Source organism: Eulemur rufifrons, chromosome 6 (genome assembly GCF_041146395.1).
Source record: "Eulemur rufifrons isolate Redbay chromosome 6, OSU_ERuf_1, whole genome shotgun sequence".
Taxonomy (NCBI): domain Eukaryota; kingdom Metazoa; phylum Chordata; class Mammalia; order Primates; family Lemuridae; genus Eulemur; species Eulemur rufifrons.
Genome location: NC_090988.1, coordinates 25532799 through 25551403, shown reverse-complemented (window position 1 = coordinate 25551403; position 18605 = coordinate 25532799). Strand labels below are relative to the sequence as shown.

Below are 18605 nucleotides of genomic sequence, written 5' to 3'. Positions count from 1 at the left end.
TAAGCTGTGTATTTGATGAAGGTCCTTTCCCTTTAGCATGACTCTGTCTCTTAAGTTTATGAGAGACTATGGAAGATTTGATTTAGTGGGATACTATTACTTAAAGTGGATTTAGATTAGTTGTGAATGTTCACTGCAAACTCTAGGGCAACTAATTCTAAAAAGTAAAAAAGAGGTACAATTGATATGCTAAAAGAGGAGAGAAAATGGAATCATGTAAAATGCTCAATTAAAACCAGAGAAGGCATAAAAAGAGCAAAGGACCAAAAAAAAAAAAAAAAAAAAGAGAAAGATATATAGAAAGAATAAAGGCAAAAAAAGACACAATAACACAGTAAATATCAATTAAACTGTATCAATAACTTTAAATGTCAATGGTCTAAACACATCAAATAAAGGGCAGAGACTACTAGAGTGGATTAAAAAAACATGACCCAACTATATGTTTTCTACAAGAAACTCACTTCAAATATAAAGACCCAGAGAGGTTAAAAGAAAAGGGAAGGAGAAAGATATATGATAATAACACTAATCAAATGAAATCTGAGCATCTATATTGATTTCAGACAAAGCCAAATTCAGACTAAGGAAAATTATCAGGGTTAAAGAGGAGCATTACATGATAACGATCAGTTCTCTGAGAAGACATAATAATCCCTGTATATAATATGTATATACAGAGAATCAAAATATATGAAGCAAAAACTGAAAGAGCAATAAGGGAAAATAAAGAAATCTACTATTATAATTGGAGATTTTAACACCCCTCTGTCAAATTCATGGTCAGAGAATCAGTAAGGCCATAACTGAACTGAAACAGCCCCATCAATCAAATGGATCTAAATGACATTTATAGAACACTTCATCTAAAAACAGCAGAATACACATTCTTCTCAAGCTCACACAGAATATTCAGCAAGACAGACCATATCCTGGGCCAAAAACACAACTTAAAAATTTTAAAAAATAGAAATCATACAAATTATGCTCTCACACCCCAAAGAAATTAAACTAGAAATCAGAAATAGAAAGATAGCTGAAAAACCCTAAAACTTGGAACAACACACTTCTAAATAACAAATAGGTCAAATAAGGAGTCCCAAGAGAAGTTAAAAAATACTTTGAACTAAATGAAAATGAAAATACAACTTACAAAAATGTTAGGGATGCAACAAAAACATTGCTTAGAGGAAAATTTATAGCACTGGATGCATATATCATAAAACAAGAAAGTCTGAAATAAATAATCTAAGATTATACCTTAAGAAACTAGAAAAAGAAAAGCAAATTAAAGTAAGTAGAAGAAAATAATAAAGATTAGAGCAGAAGTTAATAGAATTGAAAACAAAAAAACAATAAAGAAAATCAAAGAAACAAAATGCTTATTTGAAAAGATCAATAAAATTGATAAGCTCTGGCCAGGATAACTAAGAAAAAAAGAAGACACAAATCACTAATATCAGAAATGAAACAGAAGCCATCACTACTGACTCCATGGACACTAAAAGGATAATAAACAAATTTTAAGAACACAAATAGTTCTATGCCACAATTTGATAACCTAGATGAAATGGACCAACTCCTTGAAAGATACAATTGACCAAAAATCATGCAAGGAGAAATAGATAATTTGAATAGACCTATCTCTATTAAAGAAATTGAATCAATAATTATAACCCTTTGAAACAGAAAGCACCAGGCACAGACAGGTTAATTGGTGAATTCTACCAAGCATTTAAGAAAGAAATTATACTAATTATCTAAAATCTCTCCAGAAAATAAAATCAAAAGAAATACTTCCCAACACATTCTATGAGGTCAGCATCACCCTAATACCAAAACCAGACCGAGGCATTACAAGCAAGGAAAAGTACAGATCAATATTTCTCATGAACATGGATGCAAAAATCCTCAAAAAATTAGCAAGCTAAATTCAACAATGTATAAAAGTAATTATAAAAATAAATTATACATTTATTCCAGATATGCAAGGCCATTTTGCATTACATCAACAGGTTAAAGAAGAAAAGTCATATGATCATATTAGTAGACGCAGAAAAAGCATTTGACAAAATCCAATACCCATTTGTGATAAAAATTTCATCAGTCTAGGAATAGAGGGGAACTTCCTTTACTTGACAACATGTAGAGGACATTTCAGGCCATATGTGGCCCGGACCTGGGAACATCTCCTTGTTGTTTTGTTCCAAAAACATGCCTGTAGGCTTGAATGTGAGCCAGGGCGCCCTGACCCTTCAAATGGGGGGCTAGAGAGTTCAGAATGCAAACATCAGCTCTCCTGAGACAAAACAACAAGGAAAAGGACGTGCTGAGTAGGGACAGTGTGGGAACAAGGAAATTGTGGTGGGACAGTTGCCAAACAGGCTGTGTTAAAAATAAAGACGCTGCAGCAGGAAGGCACTGCAGTCTTGTACTGTCTTTGTGTGTGTGTGTGTCTCTTTGTCTCTGTTCATTCCTCGTTCCTGCATAACGGGCCATGACAACAACATCTATAAGAAACATAAAACTAACATCATACTTACTGGTAAGAAACTAGATGCTTTCCTACTAAGATCAGGAACAAGGCAAAGATATCCCCTCACCTTTCCTATTCAACATCATACTGGAAGTCCTAGCTGATGCAATAAGAAAAGAAAATGAAATGTATACAGATTGAGAAGGGAAAAAGAAACTTTGTTCACAGATGACATGATTATCTATATAAAAAATCCCAGTAAATCAAAAGGTTAAAATACAAAAATCAATTGCTTATTTACCAGCAAGGAACAATCGGAATCTGAAATTTAAAAAACACAATGGCATTTACATTCACACCCTAAAAAGTAAAATACTTAGGTATAAATCTAAAATCTATTTATATCTATAATCTAAATCTAAAATATTTCAGAATCTATATGAGGAAAATTATAAAACTGTGATGAAAGAACACAAAGAAGATCTAAATGAATCAAGAAATATTCCATATACCTGGATAAGAAGACTTAATATTGTCAAGATGTCTGTTCTTCCCAATTTGACCTGCAGAGTCAATGCAATCTTCATCAAAATCCCAGCAACTTATTTTGTATATAAGGACAAACTCATTCTAAATTTTACATGGAAAGGCAAAAGACCCAGAACATACTGAAGTTTCAGAGAACAACAAAGTTGGAGGACTAATACTACCCAACTTCAAGATTTACTATTAAGCTACAGTAATCAAGACAGTGTGGTATTGGTGAAAGATAAATGGAACAGGAGAGAGAGATGAGAAATAGACCCACACACAATTATAGTTAACTGATTTTGACAAAGAACCAAAAGAAATTTAATGGAGAAAGAGTAGTCTTCAACAAATGATGCTGGAACACCACTGGGACATTGTGGACATTCACAGGCAGGAAAAAAAAAAAGACTCTAGACACATATCTTATACTTTTCACAAAACATTAACTGAAAACGGATCATTAAGCTAAATGTAAAATGCATAACTAAGAACTCTTAGAAGATAACATCGGAAGAAATCTAGGTAAGATGAGGTTTGGCAATGACTTTTTAGATATAACACCAAAAGCATGATACCTAGAAGAAAAAAATTATAGGATGGACATCATCAAAATTAAAAGTTTAAAAATTAAAATTAGGCCGGGCGTGGTGGCTCACGCCTGTAATCCTAGCACTCTGGGAGGCCGAGGCAGGTGGATCGCTCGAGGTCAGGAGTTCAAGACCAGCCTGAGTAAGAGTGAGACCCCGTCTCTACTAAAAATAGAAAGAAATTATATGGACAACTAAAATATATATATACAAAAAATTAGCCGGGCATGGTGGCGCATGCCTGTAGTCCCAGCTACTCGGGAGGCTGAGGCAGTAGGATCGCTTAAGCCCAGGAGTTTGAGGTTGCTGTGAGCTAGACTGACGCCACGGCACTCACTCTAGCCCGGGCAACAGAGTGAGACTCTGTCTTAAAAAAAAAAAAAAAAAAATTAAAATTAAAAGGTGCCAAAATAACAAAAAGACAAGCCACAGACTGGGATAAAAGCTCTGCGAAACGTGTCTGATAAAGGACTGGTATCCAAAATATACAAAGAACACTTAAAACTCCACAAACAACTTGATTTAAAAATGGGCAAAAGGTCTGTAAAGACATTTCACCAAAAAAGATATACAGATGACAAATAAGTATATGAAAAGATGCTCAACATTATATGTCATTAGGAATTGTAAATTAAAACAACAAAATGCCGCTACACAGCTATTAGAATGGGTAAAATCCAAACACTGACTACACCAAATGCTCCAAGATGTGAAGCAATAGGAACTCTTACTTCTTGCTGGAGGGAATGCAAAATGGTACAGCCACACTGGGAAAAGTTCAGCAGTTTCTTATTAAACTAAACATACTCTTAACCTATGATCTAGCAATAGAGAATTTAAAAGTACAACAGCAAGAGTATATAAGTCAAAAGGAGGTAAGGGAATTAAGTGCATTGTCTGGGAAAAGATAAAAATGCCAATCTAAATATGATTTTCATAAGTAAAATATACATGTTGCAATCTCTTGGATAAGCATAAAAGAATGGTAATATAGGCCGGGCATGGTGGCTCATGCTTGTAATCCTGGGATTATGGGAGGCAAAGACTGGAGGATCATTTGAGGCTAGACCAGCCTGAGCAACATAGCAAGATCCCATCTCCACATAAAATACAAAAAATTATCCAGGTATGGTGGCACACACCTGTAGTTCCAGCTACTCAGGAGGCTGAGGCTGGAGGAATGCTTGAGTTTGACGTTGCAGAGAGCTATGATGACACCACTGCACTCCAGCCTAGGCAACAGAGCAAGACTATCTCAAAAAAATAAGTAAATAAAAAATAAAATAAAATAAAACAACAAAAACAAACAAAAACAAAAAACAAAAAAACTCCACAAAAGAATGGTAATACAGAGAGAAAAATATAAAAACAAAACAATCAGTCCCAAAGAAGGGCATAAAGTATTGAAAAAGAACATAGAACATCTGAGATATATATATAGTAAACAGTAAAAGCATGGATTGAAATCCCCAAATATCAATAACAACATTACATGTGAATGGTGTAAATGCTCCAACAAAATGCAGAGTATCCTACTGGATAAAAAATGTTAGCTAACAACATGGCTGCCTACAAAAAGATACAGCTAAAATATAAAGATTCAGAATGTTGAAAGTAAAATAATGGGAAAGATGCATGCAAATAAGAGGCAGTTCGTGTGGCTGCATTAATATCAGAGATTTGGGACCTTAAGGCAAAGAGTATTACTAGAGATAAAGGGAGATACCTAATAATGATAATAGGTTTAATTCATAAGAAAGATACAATAGTCTTAAGTTGGTATTCATTTAATAACATACTCATGAATACATGCAAACTATCAGAAAAACAGAAAAACATTCAATCATAGTGGGAGATTTTAATATATACCTCTCAGTTGCTCATAGTACAACTAGTCAAAATAATCAGTAAGGATATAGAAGATTTGAGCAACAAAATTGACAAACTTGACCTAATTGACAACTATGCAATACTATGCTCAACAACTAAAGAATACATATTCTTTTCAAGTACAGATAAAAATTTATAAAAATAAACAACAGAGTATTGAAATTACAGTGAAATAAAGAAAAAAACTGTAACAAACACATAATATGATAATTCCCAAATGTTTGGAAATTTAAAAGTATAATTCTAAATAACAGGAATAAATCAAATTAGAAATTTAAAAAACATTTTAAATTGAATTTAATGATGAAAATGACATATGAAAACTTGTAAGCTGCAGCTAAAACCATTCTTAGATAAAAATTTGTAGTTTTAAATGATTATATCAGAAAAGGCTAAAAATCAATAAATTAAGCACCCATTTCAAAAAGTTAGAAAAATACTAGCTAATACAATTCAAAGAAAATATAAAGAAAGAAATAATAATCAGCAGAAAATGATGAAGTAGGAAATGAATGAACAATAATAGGGACAACAAAGTCGAAAGTTGGTTCTTTGAAAAGACTAATAAAAGTGAAAAACCCCAATGAGATTGGTCAAGAAAAAGAGTGAAGATACAAATAATCAATATCAGGAATGAAATAAAGAGAACTATCAATATTACAGATTCTAAGACATCAGTAAGACCATAAGAGCATATTATAAACAATTTTAAGCTAATAAATTTGGAAATTTAGATGACAACCTTCTAGAAAAATACAACTTACCAAAGCTAGCACAAGAATAAATAGGAAATAGACCTATAGCTATAAATTGCATTTGTAATTTAAAATCTTCTCACAAAGAAAACTTCTGGCACAAATGGCTTCACTGGTAAAACCTTAAAAAAATTTAAGGCAGAAATAACACTGAATGTAAAAAAAAAAAAAAAAATCCAGAAAATGATTGGAGAAGGAACATTTCCCAATTTGTTTTAGGAGGCCAGCTAAATTTGATAACAAAATCTGGCAGAGACAGTAAATTACATGTTTTGTGTGAACACAGGTGGAAAAATTTACACAAAAAATTAGCAAACTAAATTCAGTAATATTTAAAAAGGATAGGCCAGGAACAGTGGCTCACGCCTGTAATCCTAGCATTCTGGGGGCCAAAGCGGGAAGATCACTTGAAGTCAGGAGTTTGAGACCAGCCTGAGGAAGAGCGAGACCCCATTTCTACTAAAAATAGAAAAATTAGCCAGGTGTGGTGGTGTGTGCCTGTAGTCCCAGCTACTCGGGAGGCTGAGGTAGGAGGATCACCTGAGCCCAGGAGTTTGAAGTTGCTGTGAGCTAGGCTGACGTCATGGCACTCTAGCCTGGGCAACACAGCAAGACTCTGTCTCAAAAAAAAAAAAAAAGTATAAAACATCATGACCAAAATGTACATATTCTAGGAATGCGAAGAATATTTAACATTCAAACAAAAAAAATCAGAACAAAAGAAAAATATTATCTCAATTAAACCAGAAAAATATCTCATAAAATTTAGCATCTATTCTTGGATTTAAAAAAAATCTCTTTTAGCTCAACAGAAATAGAAGGGAACTTCTTTAACCAGGTAAAGATTTCTACAAAAAAACCAATAGCACATTTAATACTTAATGATGAAGTACTGAGTACCTTCCCTCTGAGATCAAGAATGAGACAGTGGTTATCACCTCTGTTCACCATTACTGAAGGCACTAGGCAGTAAAAAATGGCAAGAAAAAGAAATAAAATATATAATGTTTTGGAAGGGAAAGATTAAACTCACTATTTGAGGAAAATAGGATTGTTTACATAGAAAATCTAAAAGAATCTATGTACAAATTATTAGAATTAATAAATGAGGATTATAAAGTTGCTGGTAACAAAGCTAATATGCAAAAATTGACTGCCTATTATACTAGTATTAGCATTAAAAATTAGAAAAAAAAATTGTAATTACCTTTTATAGGAGCATCAAAGGGCAATGCATAAATCTAACAAAAGATGTGCAAGATTTCTACACAGAAAATTATAAAGCATTGTTGAGAGAAAATATAGAACTAAATAATGTTACAAATTAGGTTTTCCAAAAGAAGATGCTGATACGAAGTTTGAGTGCCACAAGTTTATTAGGTATCAACACCTACGAAAGGAAGGGGAAAGAAGAAGAACTGGGCAGAGAAAGAATTTGAACTGCAACACAAGCCCCACAAAGCCTGGGCCAGTCCTGCAGGGAGCTCTAAAGTGAATACTGCCCAATAGAGTTGTTCCACATCACAATGGCTTTTATGCCCATCTCCCCACCCACCACACTCTGCTCAGTCACTGGATGTGGGCTGTCCTGGCAAGCAATGAGTCAGGGTCAGGCAGTTGTCTTCAGTTAAGATAGGAACTGAAGATCCTCACAGCTAGAGGCTGTCTACTGACCATACTCCCTGTGATTGGGTAGTAAGCCCTTCTGTAAGAGGGATCTGAGCAGCACATCTCATATTTCCCACAAATGGTCATGAATTGGAGATCCATGATATCAGTTTTGTTCAAATTGATCTAAATATTCAATACAATCCCAATCAAAATCCCAACAGATTTTTAAAATATTTTTTATTGTGGTAAAAGACACATGACATAAATTTAACATTAGTGACATTTAGTACTTTCATAATATTGTACCGCCACTATCTACTTCCAGAACATTTTCATCACTCCAAAAGGAAATCCTATACCCATTAAGCAGTCACTCCCCCTTTCCCCCAGGCCCTGATAACCACTAATCTTCTACCTCTTTTTGAATATTCTCTATTTGCTAAGACATCTCCTTGTATCTTTCTCCTCAGCTTTCTCCTTCCTAAGCCGTTGGGTCTGCCTGTTCTTGCTGTGTCTGTCCTATCTCTTGCCTCAGGGGGCTTCAGGTAGTATATGACTTTAAATGCTAGAAGCTACTGCAGCCCTGGGGCTGCAATGGAGAGCAGTGAAACAAAGGCAAACCTCTGTGCTTCTCAGGGAACTTCCAGACATGTCAAAATGCACAAATATCAAAGACAACTCCAAAAGATTTGATAAATGAATTCAATAACGTTTCAGGATACAAAATCAATGTACAAAAATCAGTAGCATTTCTATACACCAATAACAATCAAGCTGAAAGCCAAATCAAGAATGTAATCCCATTTATAATAGATACAAAAGAAATAAGTAAAATACCTAGAAATTTATTTAACCAAAGAGATGAAAGATCTGTACAAGGAAAACTACAAAACACTGTTGAAGGAAATTGTAGATGACACAAACAAGTGTAAAAACATTCCATATTCATTGATCAGAAGAATCAGCATTGTTAAAATGACCATACTGCCCAAAGTAATCTATAGATTCAAAGAATTCCTATCAAAATACCAAAGTCATTTTCCACAGAATTAAAAAAATATATCCTAAAGTTCATATGGAACCAAAAAAGATCCCAAATAGCCAAAGCAATCCTAAGCAAAAAGAACGAAGCTAGAAGCATCATCACATTACCTGGCTTCAAATCATACTACAAGGCTATGGTAACCAAAACAGCATGGTACTGGTATAAAAATAGACACATGGATCAATGGAACAGAATAAAGAACCCAGAAATAAAGCCACATACCTACAACCAATTAATATTTGACAAAAGAGTCAACAAAAACGTATTCTGGGGAAAGGACACCCTTTTCAATAAATGGTGCTAAGAAAATTGGATTGCCATAAGTAGAAGAAAGAAACTTGAGCCATATCTTTCACCATATACAAAAATTGCTGGGTACAGATCCAAAGGAAAATAAATTATTACGTCAAAATGATGCCTGCACTCACGTGTTTATAGCAGCCCTGTTCACAATATCAAAGACAAGCAATCAACCTAAGTGTCCATTAACCAATGCCTGGATACAGAAAATGTGGCATATATACAACAGAATACTACTCAGTTATAAAAAAGAATGAAATCATGTCTTTTGCAATAATATGGATGGATCTGGATGCCATTATCTCAAGTGAAATAATTCAGAAACAGAAAGTCAAATACCACATGTTCTCACTTACTAGTGGGAGCTAAATAATGTGGATACATGGATATAGAGTGTGGAATAATAGACACTGGAGACTCAGAAGGGTAGAGAGAGAGGGATAATTATTTACTTAATGCGCCCAATGCACACTGTTTGGGTGATGGCTACACTAAAGCCCAGACTTCACCACTACACAATATATCCATGTAACAAAACTGCACTTGGGCCAGATGCAGTGGCTTATGCCTGTAATCCCAGCACTTTGGGAGGCCGAGGCAGGAGGATTGCTTGAGGCCAGAAGTTTGAGACCAGCCTGGACAACATAGCAAGACCCCCCTCTACAAGAAAAATTAGCCAGGCATGGTGGCACATACCTGTACTCCCAGCTACTTGGGAGGCTGAGGCAGAAGGATCACCTGAGCCCAGGAGTTTGAGGCTGCAGTGAGTAAGCTATGATCCCGCCACTGCACTCCAGCATGGACAATAGAGCAAGACCCTGTCTCTTTTTTAAAAAAATGGTTCAGACAGTAAATTTTATGTTATGTGTATTTTACTACAATAAAACAAATTAGAAAAAAAGGAAATAGTAATAAAAATAGAATATATAGCCACGCATGGTGGCTCATGCCTGTAATCCCAACACTTTGGGAGGCTGAGGCAGGAGAATCACTTGAAGCCTAGAGTTCAGGACCAGCCTGGGCAACACAGTGAATGAGACCCTGTCTCTACAAAAAAAAAAAAAACCACATATAAATAACTGCTAAAAACCAGTAAGAATAGAAGAGACATGTGCACACCCCCTCCCCCCACATATACATAGGAAACTTGAACAAGCACTTCACAAAACATTTTTAAACTCATTAGTATCAGGGAAATGCAAATTAAAAACTAACAATATCAAGTGTTAGTAAGGATACAGAGTATTAAGAATTCCCCAGAATTGCTGGTATGAATGTAAATTAGTATAATAACTTTGGAAAATAGTTTGGAATTATTTCCTAGAGTTGTTATAATCATAACTCATCACTCAGCAATTCCACTTAAAGTATAAGCCAAAAAAAAGTGTGCATGTTTACACTAGGAGATGTGAATAAGAACATTCCTAGAAGCAGTTACTACAATAGCCCCAAACTGGAAACAATACAAAGGTCAATCAACTGTAGCATGAATAAACAGTAATATGTTAATAAAAGGGAATAATGCCTATTAATTAAAAATGATTGAAATTTAGCTATGTACATTCAAATGTAATGTTGAATAAACAAATCTATACTCCTAAAGCATACTATAGGCATTCTATTTATATATAGTTCAAAAACAAAACTAAAGTATAATGTTAGAATTCAAAATAGTGATTGCCTTTTGGAAGGAGGGAGTTGGCAGTGATTTGTAGGGCACCTGAAGGGGGCAATAGGGAATACGAAAACATTGATCTGTATGATGGGTGTTAGTTTTATGCAGATTCATTGAGCTATATATTTATGTTTTATGAACTTTCAACTTGTAATGATACTTTAATAGAAGAGTTTAAAAAAAGAAACAGACATGAGCACACTGAATTGATAAAGCAGCCACACATTTTTAAGGAAAAAATAAGATGCTGTATCAATAAGTAATGTCCTTACCTCTTTAGGATTAATAAATTTCATTATCTGACGTGGTTCCCCTTGTCTTCTTAAATCAATCATACTTTTCAAATGTTGGTATACCGTGACATTCTAAAGGTTCAAACACATGAGATTTTATGGTCAAACTGGATTTTCTACTTCTACTTTGCTTTTTGCCCAATTAGGGCAAAAATGTATGAAAACCATAAAATGGATTTTATGTATGTACATGAGATTTTAGAAATATTATCCACTCAGAATTTGCTTCAGTAAGCCAGGTAATATTGGTAGTGTTCTCACAAAAAGTTTTACTCTTAAATTTATAACTACATCACTACCAACTATAAATATAATACCCAAAACTTTGGTTGGGTCACCTCAGTATACTCTCCACAGTAATCTAAGAGAAAAACAAAATAGAGCCTACTAGTTAAGAATTCATGGTACAGTATTCAGATTGGGTTCAATTGTTAGTACTTACTAGCTGTGTGACCCTGAACAAGTTGCTTAACCTCTCTGTACTCAGTTTTTCCAACTATAAAATGGGAATGATAGTAGGTATCTCATACAGCTACCGTGAGGGATAAATGAATTAATATTTATAAAACACTTACAATAGTTTATGGCACAAGAAAGCACTCAATAAATATTAATAGTTGTTACCACTGCAGAATCATCCTCATTCCTGTAATAATTCCACTGATTTACAAACCTTGCCCACTTTTCACATTAGTGCAACTTTAGTCAGCCAACCCCAAACAATTCTTTTTCTTTTTTTTTTTTGAACAATGAAAACAGTTATTATTTGTCCATTTGAGCACAATTTAAATGAAATCCACCATAGGCAAAAATCTTGAATCTGTTTCTTTACCTACAATCTCAGATTATACATCCTTTTCCTAGCATCACTAAAGATAGCTAATGTCTCTGCTTTCTGCTCCTCCTGGTTCTAGTGCATTTTACCTCACTAAAACACATTATTCTGCAAGTTGTATCAGGCAGACATTTTGATCTGAATCATTTACACTTAATTCTTAAACAAAAGTACTAATGTCTTGGTAAAAGAATTTTGGGCATCAAGCAGGCACAGCGATTTTTATGAAGCCAGCTCATAACAGACTTGAAATTTTACCCCAAACAATTCTTCTTAGAAAACTATTTCTTTGGTAACCCTCCCCTCAAACCCTCCCCTTCCCCAAACCTCTTACTTACTCTTTGTAAACTCCCCTCCTCAGTTTACTTATGTTTAATCAGATAAAATAAATTCAGATTGAAGTAATAGTAAGAGTATGACAATTTGAAGCCCTATTGCAATTGCCTGTGGAAGATGGTATAGCCCATGTCAAAACAAATAGTATTTGTTCTGAAAGAAAGACATAACTTTCCCCAAGTAAAATCCCACATTGAATATCAAAAAAAATTGTATTATGGTTTAAAATCTTAATAGTATCTTCTAAATACTCAGATTACTATATCAGTTATCTACTGAGACATAACAAGTCACCCCAAAACTCAGTGGCTTAGAACAACAACTATATTATTTCTTTCTTTCTGTGAGTTGACAGGGGAGTTCTGCTGGTCTTTCTTGGACTCACACATGTGGCTGTAGTCAGCAGCCAGATCAGTTGGAGCTGGGTGATTTAATATGGCTCACACACATATCTGGGTTTTCAGGTGGGATTACTGGAATATCTAGGATGGCTTTCTCTCCACATAGACTTTCAGTTTGAGCTTCTTCATAGCATGGAGATATCAAAGTACCAAAGAGAGAGAGAAAGTAGAAGTTGCAATGCTTCTTAAGGCCTTATCTTGGAAGTCACACAGCAACATTTATTCTACATTCTATTGGTCAAACTCAACTCCTAGCAGCCTTCAGGAGGTCAAGTACAAGGTGTGACCCATAGGAAGTTCCACATATATTACAACCTCACTCAGCCGTGGCTCTGAAGTACAGTGGAGAAGTGAAATCCTTCCACGGGTTAGAATGTCAAGTAGCATAACTGGTTTGTATTGTGCCTGGAAGCTGGCCAGAAGTATAGATCTATAGAAGGATGGTGATTGATGATTTGTCTGGATGGTGAGGGATTTGGAATGAACATGGTTAGAAAATTGGTGACAAGACAGTCTGGGGAAGGGGTATGGGCACAGACCTCTCCAAATGGGTACTAAGGGTGAAGATATTTGTGTTCCATAGGAATGCTCAACAAAGAACAATCTCAGCAAAGAAGAATCTTAATAATCAGATGGGCAAGATGATTCATTCTTTGGAATCAGTCAGCCTTTTTCCCCAGCCATTGCTCTCCTTGTCCAATGGGCTCATGAACAAAGTGACCATGACAGCAGGAATGGAGTTTATTCATAGATTTAGCAACATGAATTTCTACTCAGCAGATATGGCTACTGCCACTGCTGAGTGCCCAACTTGCCAAAGCAGAGACCAACATTGAGGCCCTAATATGGCATAATTCCTTGGTGGAATTAGACAGCTTCCTATGACAGATCAATCATTTGAAACACTTCCATTATTGAAGGGGCAACACTCTGTTCTCACTGGAACTAACACTTTACCTTCCATGTGCACAATGCTTCTACAAAAACTACCATCTATGTACTCTGAAAATGCTTTATTCACTGTCATAGTATCCCACATAACATTGCTCCTAATCAGAAAACTTGGTTCACAGCAAACGTAGCACACCAATGGGTACATGCTCTTGAAATTCACTGATCTTACCTTGTTCCCAATCACCCTAAAGCAACTGGCCTGATAGGATGGTGGAATAGCATTTTGGAGACTCAGTTACAATAGAGTTACAGTGGTAACACTTTTCAGATTAGGTTAATGTCTTCCATGTTGTAGTAGATTCTCTGAATCAACAACCAACATACAATGCTATTCCTCGCCATATGTTGGCATATGGTGGCATTCATGAGTCTGGTTATCAAGGGGTAGAATTGGAAGTGACTCCCTCTCAATATTACCTTTAATGATCCACTAGTAAAAATTTTTCTTCCTGTCCTTGTACCTTTGGGTTCTGCAGATATAAAGGTCTTAGCCAAAAGATAACCAGTGTAAACAATAATGGAGAGTAAAGGGAACTCTTGCACACTATTGGTGAGAATGTAATTAGTAAAGCCATTATGGAAAACAGTATGGAGGTTCTTCAAAACATTAAAATTATGCCACCTTATGATCCAGCAATCCTACTCCTGGGTATATATCCAAAGGAAATGAAATCAGTACTAAATTCCCATGTTCACTGTAACACTATTCACAAGAGTCAACATACAAAATCAATGTAGGTGTCTATTAATGAATGAATGGATACAAAAATCGTGGAAATGTTGGTTAAAGGATAAAAAATTTCAGCTACACAGGAGGAATAAATTAAGGAGATCTATTGTACAATATGGTGACTGCAGTTAATAACAATGTATGTATGCTTGAAAAGTACTGAGAAAGTAGATTTTAAATATTCTTACCATAAAAAAATAAGAATGTAAGGTAATGCATATGTGTTAATTAGCTTAATTTAGCCACTCTATAATGTATACATATTTCAAAACATCATATTGTATACCATAAATATATATAATTTTTATCTTTCAATTAAAAATATGAAACATTTCATACTGATAAGGGTCAACTCAACAAGAAGCTATAATGATCCTTAGCTTATATATATGCACTAATATTACTCCAAAACATATAAAATAACATTGACAGAATTTCCAGGAGATATACATGAATATCCAATTTTAACCAGAGACTTTAACACACTTCCCTCAAGAACTGAAAGAACAAACAGGAAGAAAATCCATAAGGCTACCAAAGATTTTAACAATATAATGTACTAATTTTACCTAACTGACTTCAGAATACATTTTTCCCCTCAAGTTTACATGTAAGTAACATTGACCAAAATAGACTTTTTTGTGGCCATAAAGCAAGCTTCAAAAAATTTCAAACTGTTAAAATCATACAAAGTATATTTTCTGGCTTCAGGAGAATTAAATGAGAAATCAGTAACAGAAAGATAACTATAAAACGCCTAAATCTTTGGTAATTAAATAACCGCGGGTCAAAAAAATCACAATGGAAATTTTAAAATATTTTTAATTGAAAGGTAATAAATACCAAAACCTGTGGGGTATCTCTAAAGAAATCCTTAGATAGTAATGCTTCAATAGTTTTAAAAGCATATGCTATAAAAGAATAAAAGTTGAAAATCTAAGATCTAACTTTCAACGTCAATAAGTTTTAGAAAGAATAACAAATCCCCCAAAAAAGTTGACAGAAAAAAAAACTAATAAAGATAAGATGAAAAATCAATGAAATGGAACACAGGTAAAATAGAGAAAACTAAGAAAGTCAAAGGTCAGTTTTGTAAAAAGATTAATAAAATTGGGCCAGGTGTGGTACCTCATGCCTGCAGTCCCAGCACTTTGGGAGACCTAGGCAGGAGAATCACTTGAAACCAGGAGTTCGAGGCTGCAGTGAACTATGATTGCACCACTGCACTTCAGCCTGGGCAACAGAGTAAGACCCTATTTCTAAAAAAAATAAAAACTAAGAAAAAATTTGATAAATCCCTAGCAAGACAGATGTAGAGAAATGGAGTGAGAACATGTTAGCAATATCCCTACAGATCATACAAACATTAAAAAGATAATGAGAGGAAATTATAAATACTTTATTGCCAATAAATTTGACAATCTAAATGAAACAAATCCCTTGAAAAAGTCACTTAGCAAAATGGGCACAAGATGAAATATGGATCTGAATAGTCCTGTATTATTAGAGAAATAGAATCTATAATTAAAAACTTTTCCACAAAGGAAAGTCCTAGCCCACATGGCTTTGCTAACGTATTCTTCCAAACATTTATAGAGGAAATAATACTAATCACACAAACTTCCAGATAACAAAAAAGAAGGAATACTTTCCAACCCCTTTTATGAGGTCAATCCTGATATCACAACCTAGCAAGAACATTACAAGAAAAAGAAAGAAAGGAAAATTATATCTATGAAGAATTATGCAAAAATCCTAAAGTTTAGTAAATCAAATCCAGGATATATCAAAATGATAACACATCATGGTAAAGTAATTTATTCCAGAAATGATAGGTTGGTTTAACATTTGAATATCAATAAATGTAATTTACCATAAAAAGAGAATGAAGAAGAAAGACCATATGATCAACTAATAGATGCAGTAAAAACATTTGATAAAATTCAACACCCAGAGTTTTCATAAAAACAAAAATCTCAGCAAACTAGGAATAAAGTTAACTTCTCCAAAGTGATGATAAGTTTCTACAAAAAACTATAGGTAACATCTTAATGAGTGGTAGTATATTATATGCCTTCTCTCTATGTTCAGGAAAAAGGCAAGAATGTCTATTATTACCCCTTCTATTCAATATTGTGCTGGAGGTTCTATTTAGTCCAACAAAGCAAGAAAAATAAACAAATGTATAAAGTTCACAAACAAAAAATAAAACTGCCATTACTCAGCGATAACATGATTAAGTAGAAAATCCAAAGGAATCTATTAAAAAGCAATTACAGGCAGGGCGCGGTGGCTCACGCCTGTAATCCTAGCACTCTGGGAGGCCGAGGTGGGCGGATCGTTTGAGCTCAGGAGTTCGAGTCCAGCCTGAGCAAGAGCGAGACCCCATCTCTACTAAAAATAGAAAGAAATTATATGGACAGCTAAAAATATATATAGAAAAAATTAGCCGGGCATGGTGGCGCATGCCTGTAGTCCCAGCTACTCGGGAGGCTGAGACAGGAGGATCGCTTGAGCTCAGGAGTTTGAGGTTGCTGTGAGCTAGGCTGACGCCACGGCACTCACTCTAGCCTGGGCAACAGAGTGAGACTCTGTCTCAAAAAAAAAAAAAAAAAAAAAAGCAATTACAAATATAAAAACAAATTATATTTCTACAAATTTGAAAAAAATAATTAGGAAATAAAACCTAAAAATAATACCACTTACAGTAGCATCAAAAAGGGCAAATACCTAGAAATCAAATCAAACTTCTATACTGTAAACTATAAAATACTGCAGAGAGAAATTAAGGTTTAAATAAATGAAGATATACACTATGTTCATGAAAACTCAATAGAAAGAGTACAGAAGTGAACTCTATTCAATTCTCCCTAAATTAATCTATTAATTCAATGTAATTTCAATTATAATCTCAACAGAAATTTTTGTAAAAATTGACAGGTTGATTTTAATATTTACATGGAAATACAAAAACCCCAGAATAGCTATGATAATCCTGAAGAAGAACAAAATTGGAGGACTATACTATCATACTTATATGCATACTTATTATATAAACCTACAGTTTAGACAATGTGGTGTTAGCCAACATATAGACAAATAGACCAATGCAACAGAATAGAGACCACAGAAACACTTCACATATATGATTACATGATTCAACAATGGCAGCACGACCACAATATATTGTAGAAAGGTTAATATTTTTAATAAAAACACTTGATCAGTTGGATATACATAAGAAAAAACTTTGTACTTGTGTTAATATACACAAAAATTAATTTGAGATGGATATTAGATCTCAATCTGAAACTAAAGCAATTAAGTTTCTAGGAAAAACATAAGGAAAATATTATACCTTCTGACTTTGGGTTCAACAAAAATTTCTTAAATAGGGCACAGAAAGCACTCACCATAAAGAAAAAGCAATCTATTGGACTTTATTAAAATTAAAGACTTGTTTTTGTCAAAAACACCTTTAAGAAAGTGATGAGGCCAACCTAGAAGAAGACATTTGCAATACATATAGTACTCAATAAAGGACTTGCATTCAAGATATATGAAGAAATCCTCCACATGAATATTTACATTGTAATAGTACAGGTAATAGAACTTGGGGGTTTAAAGATGGAGAGGTGAATGGGTAGGGATTATATATAATGAGGAGTCAGATGATTCAATGTCAGCCAGATAGAACAAGAAACAGAAGCTTAAATATTCTTTAAAGTAATAAATTAACATATAGAAGAACTAAGAAATAATAACATTATGACCCTGGGAGTGGAGATAAGCGGGGCCATAGAGGATAAGTAACCTAAGCTCTCAACTATCTTTACAGAAAGGCAACAGATCACTTCTAAAGTTGATAAAAAGTAATTGTACAAGCATATTATTTAGAAGCATGGCAGTAACTACTAGATCTACAACCAAAAATAGTTTAAAATGGTTGCCATTAGAGTATGAGGGTGGAGAAGAGTGGGATGAGGGGAAAAGACTTGCTTTTCATTATAAATCCTTCTGTATTATTTTACTTATTAAAGAAGTACACATATTAATTTGATAAAAATATTTAAAAACTGCATTCACATTACTATGACTATGTAAATAAGATCTAAAAAGTTTAGTCAAGCAATGTGCTAAAACTATGCATCCTTTATTAGAAATCACCCTCTGGGCCACTTGAAGT

General features: G+C 34.2%; 1 protein-coding gene across 1 annotated transcript in view; it reads right to left on the bottom strand.

Moving 5' to 3' along the window:
* Window positions 1-18605, bottom strand: part of C6H11orf65 (chromosome 6 C11orf65 homolog) — a 50821-nt gene that overhangs the window by 22646 nt on the left and 9570 nt on the right. Inside the window, exon 3 of the mRNA XM_069468974.1 lies at window positions 11143-11235. Within this exon, the coding sequence (XP_069325075.1) occupies window positions 11143-11235 (93 nt within the window). The remainder of the gene's footprint in view (window positions 1-11142; window positions 11236-18605) is intronic.